The sequence below is a fragment of the Corylus avellana genome, chromosome ca9 (assembly GCF_901000735.1).
Source record: "Corylus avellana chromosome ca9, CavTom2PMs-1.0".
In the NCBI taxonomy this organism is placed as follows: domain Eukaryota; kingdom Viridiplantae; phylum Streptophyta; class Magnoliopsida; order Fagales; family Betulaceae; genus Corylus; species Corylus avellana.
Window position 1 is genome coordinate 18,894,057 of NC_081549.1, and position 5,606 is coordinate 18,899,662.

The following is a 5,606-nucleotide window of genomic DNA, read 5'->3' on the forward strand; positions in this document are numbered from 1 at the left end:
CCTACCCTGCTTACAGTTGCTGAAAAAACATTGTATGTACCAATGTTTATCAAAACAGAAACAATACAAAACAGCAAAGCCATTGTGCCACTTGAAATTGATTCAATTATGCGACGTGAAAGCCATTGTGTGACTTGAAATTGATTCAGTTCTCATTTTATGTACCAATGTCCCAAACAAAGAAGAATTATTGGAAAATTATCAATGATTGTTCCAGTTCCCTGGATGGAGTTTACTACTAATAAGATCAAAACGTTTATTGCATGCTTCAACAGGCACATGAGAGAATTCCTCTGAAATAATTAGTGCTGAAATAATACAATTTACTAAATTTTGCAGACATCTTTTAAGGTTTACCTTCAATTCTAGAACATGGATTTTTTTTTTTTCAAAAAGCATTAATAATATTTCCATAACCAAGATGTGACATAGATTTGATGAAACGAGGACATTCCTCCAAAATCAGGCCACATTGGCGCATGTCTACCAATACTCATATTTAGGCACCCCATAATTTATCAATGTGTATATTTTTATTTTTTTAATGGTTCTATAACCAAGATGTGACATAGATTTGATGAAACGAGGACATTCCTCCAAAATCAGGCCACATTGGCGCATGTCTGCCAATACTCATATTTAGGCACCCCATAATTTATCAATGTGTATATTTTTAAGCCACTTCAACAAAAGTATGGTTATAACTATTCTTCACTCAGCGGAAAATAACACTCATTTTGAAAATAACACTCAAAAAAATCCCAGTTGGCCTAGTGGTTGAGGCTTGTGGTCTTGGGGAATATCACCTCATAGATCCCATGTTCACTTCCGAGAGTGCGGTGCACGGGTCCGAGGTTTACCCTGCAGGGTTAATTCCTCGTTATAAAAATAAATAAAAATAAAAAAATAAAAAAAACTCATTTTGAAAAATTGAAAAAATCAGAACATGCACATGGCATTGACCAACATGTACTCTCTTACACCAGTCATGTCACTGTCCAACACAGGCATGACTTCTTTGTTGCTCCAAGAACAAGAACAATTCATTGCTAAACAATCCTGCAAATGCAGACTCAGTTATGTTGTCACCAGCTTTGGCTTCTCTAAAATAATGAAATAAGACTTGAGTGTATGAAATAATCAATGGACAGTCAAGTCTCACTAATTAGGAGCTACCATATTTGTAGTCTAGGTGCATAGGTCAGTGATATAAGACAAAAACCCCACTTTTCATGAATTTCGTTATCTTTGGTTACCTTTTAAAATGTGCTTTTGTCATAGTAAATCCATTAAGAATCGTGCATTAGGAATTAGGAGTTTTTATTAATAATTATTAGGAATTCTTATATCTTAAAGATTAGTAGTCCTTACTAATTTTTTTATCAAGATTTTTTGTATTCGTAGGATTTGGATTTGTAGCCAATATAAAGGCATGATTTGGTGTTTGTTATCATTGTTGTTCATAAATAAAATTTATTTTGAGAGATTCTCTTTTTTACTTGTGGATTCCATAGATTTTCCTGAAGGGTTTTAGAACGTTTGGAGTTATCGTGCAACAATTGATTTTTACTTGTGGATTCAATAGATAACACAATTTATTTCCCACGTGGGGCTATATGAATAAAAAATTAAACAATAAGAGTTAACGAGTAAATTTAATTATTTAGTGACTGACTTATTAAATGTCACGTAAACTACGGTATCCATTTGTAGAGAACTATATGGTAGAGGAAAAAGCATGGGGAACAACTTTTTTACTACAACACCTTTACAAAAATACCATGTGAATTGCTACATTAGTGTCAAAAATTTGATGAAAAATACTAAGGAATGTTTTGTTCACGTTAGGGTGGAAATCCGGAAGGAGTTGCACATTTTCTCTTTGCAATCTCTATAGAAATCCAGAAGACCCACCTTGTCGCTGAAACAATAGGCTGCAACTTGGGCATAGGTCATCTTGGTCACTTTCTCCAAGTCATTCTGGGCTCCAGTTGAGATCTTCCCCACCAAAACCTGATTGAAGGAAACAAAGAGTTCCACATTTAATTAACTCTATCAGAAGTCTATCTATCATGCCCAAACATAACATAGTTTACTAGGCTCAAGAAGCAAGCCAATCAAGCAGACCGGCATGAGCCCCCATTAAACTGCTTCTCTCTTTAGTGATGAAAACCCCGGAATTTTGGCTCAAGATTTGAAGCACTTCAAATGCTCTTAGATAGTAAATCGTTCCCCAAAATTGTGTTATACCATGTGGACTTAAAACACTTTAACACCTATAAGAAATGTTGTGACAATCATGAAATTTCTGACCTCCCTGTTTGAGAACCATTTACAAGCTATCCACAAAATGGATAATATATACAACATCAATTAAGGAAAAGAAATGCTGTTTCGTTCCCTCCCTTCTGCAAGGAACAATTTGCTCGAAAAAACATGTAATATCTTCAAATGAGAAAGTGAGGGATCAGGTATATACATTGTCTAATGTTCAGATGTAAAACTCAAGGCCCGAGTGTTCCGTATCATGATCCATCATCATCTGACTGGTAAACCAATTGTAAAAGAATATCCATTTAAGACCAAATAATTATTTGTATCTACAGAATATTCAAACATCAACACGTTGTTGAGAGAAAGAGGGAAGAGGGGAAAGAGAGAGCAGCTCTGCAGTCAATGGTTAGGGAATGGTCATGATAACAACTTTGTGCTAGTGGTTTCATCCACTTTCTACACACAAATATGAACTTGTATGCTCTGTTTATTGTTAAGATGTCACTAGGAAAGAGGAAGTTAGAATATTACATAATTTCAGCATTTGAAGTTCACATTCCTTAGAGCTTCTAAGCAATGAAAATGATCATCATCCATCAATGTATAAAAGCCATAAGAAATGAATCAATATAACAAAACTTATTTAGTGAGAAAGAATGGAGTACATTATGTGCAGCCTATCACATGATCAATAAATTATGAACATCACAGTCCAAACCTGCACCTCATGGCTCATTTTATTGTCCATTGAAGCGTTGACGCTAAACCCACCTTGAACATCTCAATTAAGAGAAAATTCTTTTTTTCTTTTCTTGTTAAATGTATATAAGCACTTTCATAACAGATCAATATTTCCACTTCTAAACAAGTCCATATTAACACATCCAGCAAAATGTGGAAAGAAGGGAAAGAGGAACAGTAAAATTACCTGCTCAGCAGCTCGACCACCATGGGTCATGCAAGTCATATCAAAGAGCTGCTCTTAGATATCATTGGGAACATACTGAGCAAACCCCAGTGCTGCAGTACCACGAGGAACAATAGTGACTTTAACCAAGGGTTCCGCATGTTCCAAGAACCAACCAGCAGCAGCATGACCTGACTCATGGTAAGCAACAGTACGCCACTCTAGTTTGCTTATTACCTGTGGAAACAAGTAATGGTTTACATGTCTTGATACATGAACTTAGGAATGGCTCTATTGTTAGCGGTTTAGATCCGTCTTCAAATTAATGATGATGCCATCACCACTCAAAAGTCAATCACCAAATTAACTGATACCCAAATGTATAGCAACATCATCATACCACGGTGAAAATGGTGCAATACTAGTTATTAGCAGCCACAAGAAGGATGGATGGAGGCATCAACACCCCGAGTGTTACAAAGTGTAAAAAAGTTCATGCAATATAAATTGCCGATTGCTATTGCAATCTATTTGAAATATGGCAAGTCACCAAAGGCAATGACTTAGACCACCCACATATCTATTAGAAACCATAAAACCGACTGAAAGTGTGCTGAAAAACAATGACCACTTCTGATCATGAGGACCGACAAAAATTGGCGAAAATATAAAGGCAAGGAACAGTAATGGAGCAATTAAATTTTGGAACTGCTTCACCAAGTTCTCCTGGGAATTCCCATGACCACCAGAATTTGAGTCCCCTGGAACAGGACGAATAATGAAAATGCAGCTGTAGCACAAAGTAATGACTACCATGAGGCTGTACATTGAATTTTTTTTTGATAAGTAATAATCGAAATACCTGTACATTGAATTGTAGTCTTAACATCATATTTAGCTACCAATGGTTTCATCTATAGAATAATACCCACTGCACGGCTTCAGTTCATCAAATCAAATAAGTGAAAACAACGAAGTAGCCATTTATATACGAATAAAAAAAAAAAATTGATTAGTTGTAGCCAAAAATCACTCATGCACCCTGGAAGATGATTGCTGGAAAATTTTAGTACTATTAAAAAAAATATTTAATGACCGTCTTGGGTCACCGTAAACTACAGGACTCCAGTTGATATTAGCCTCCAACATAAATCTTCAACTTCTTCTCTATGAATAATCACCTCTCAAAAGTCGACAGCATAAAATACATATATATATAACCATAAATACAAACAACCAAAGAAAATGCACATTATAATTGATCCATTTTCAACAAAAATTAACATATCACACAAAGCACTAGAACTAACAAAAACGTACCTTTCGACTCAGATTTCTGCTCATTCGCTTTGGGAATTTCCTTCTTGTCCTTCGGGTAGTAATTCTCATAGTCTACATTGACCAAATATACACACACACACACACACACACAAAAGTTAAAGCATTACAAACGATTAAACCGAACCAACAAAGAAAAAAAAAAAAAAAAAAAAAACAGATTGAAAACAAAACCCTCATTATCCACTTACTCTTCTTCTTGGGCGCCTGGCTCGATAAAAAGCGCCAAACCCTAGGGTATGCGAGGACGGAGCTGAAATTCGACAAGTGCGAATTCGCAACGAGCTGCTTTCCAGCTCCAACAGATGTGACATAGCCCCTCACAAGCCCTAGCCCACCATCGGCGCGTGAGAAGCACGCATTGCCGGTCGAGGGCAAGAGCGATTCACTCGCTAACACAGCCCTCTCGGCATAGTTACTGGAAATTACATTCTGCACAGCCAAACATAAAATAAATTCAATTATTCATCTGAAAATATATAAAAAAAGAAGAAGAAGGAATGAATAAGGTGTTACTCTTTGGAAAGAGGAGCGAACCGAGCGAGACAGAGAGCGTCCAATTCTTGAGAAAATCATTGCGTCGACGATCGGGACATGAATTGGTTGATGCTTGTGAAGCGCGCGAGAGAGTATTGAAGCTGATTGGTTGCTGAGAAAATTTCTGGGAGCCCGGATATTGAAATATTGATGGGTTTGTTGTGAGGGAACTGAAACGGGGAGAATAGAAAAAGAACATTTGATGGTTAACAGGAATTAGAGACCGCCTTGTTTTCAATGTCTTGACTCAGATTACGCAAGTACCCTTGCAATGAAAGTAAATTTGGCCCATTTCTGTGGGTTAGTTTCGTTTATCCTTTGCTGGTATGCTAAAATTGCTTTAACATGGGTTTCTTGGCCCGCTTAGTTTCTCAGTACAGCCCAGTTTCATTTGGATCTTACATGTAAGTATTTGAACCCCATTAGACCATTCTTAATGGATTAGCAAGGTAAGCTAGAAAACTCATTTTTGTTAGGGTTAAAAAAGGGGTTACGGTTAACTATTATGAGTTAAAACCGCTAATCTCAATTGCCTAAGTGGTTAATAAAA

At 36.4% G+C, this 5,606-nt stretch overlaps 1 protein-coding gene across 5 annotated transcripts; it reads right to left on the reverse strand.

Moving 5' to 3' along the window:
* Nucleotides 1-906: 906 nt before the first annotated feature.
* On the reverse strand, nt 907-5,275 carry LOC132192128 (ATP-dependent zinc metalloprotease FTSH 10, mitochondrial-like). 5 transcript variants are annotated; one of them, XM_059607361.1, is made up of 6 exons: nt 5,036-5,273; nt 4,711-4,951; nt 4,502-4,573; nt 3,203-3,418; nt 1,915-2,013; nt 907-1,059 (listed from the first exon to the last, which is right to left on the reverse strand). In XM_059607361.1, the coding sequence occupies exons 1-4, from the start codon at nt 5,093-5,095 to the stop codon at nt 3,378-3,380; spliced, it is 414 nt and encodes a 137-aa protein (XP_059463344.1). In that variant the 5' UTR covers nt 5,096-5,273; the 3' UTR covers nt 907-1,059; nt 1,915-2,013; nt 3,203-3,377. The 5 variants fall into 5 exon arrangements, with proteins under 5 accessions (XP_059463344.1, XP_059463346.1, XP_059463347.1 ...); XM_059607363.1 differs by lacking the exon at nt 907-1,059 and adding an exon at nt 2,480-2,546 and having other exon boundaries at nt 1,740-2,013; XM_059607364.1 differs by lacking the exon at nt 907-1,059 and having other exon boundaries at nt 1,740-2,013; nt 5,057-5,275.
* Nucleotides 5,276-5,606: the final 331 nt, after the last annotated feature.

What these genes read in the sequence shown, in the direction of transcription:
- LOC132192128 (XM_059607361.1), bottom strand. Translation starts at nt 5,095, where the DNA reads ATGATTTTCTCAAGAATTGGACGCTCTCTGTCTCGCTCGGTTCGCTCC. An exon ending in TTCGCTCCTCTTTCCAAAGA is followed by an intron (nt 4,952 to 5,035) that starts GTAACACCTTAT and finishes TTGGCTGTGCAG; the next exon opens with AATGTAATTTCCAGTAACTA. An exon ending in GCAGAAATCTGAGTCGAAAG is followed by an intron (nt 3,419 to 4,501) that starts GTACGTTTTTGT and finishes TTGTTTCCACAG; the next exon opens with GTAATAAGCAAACTAGAGTG.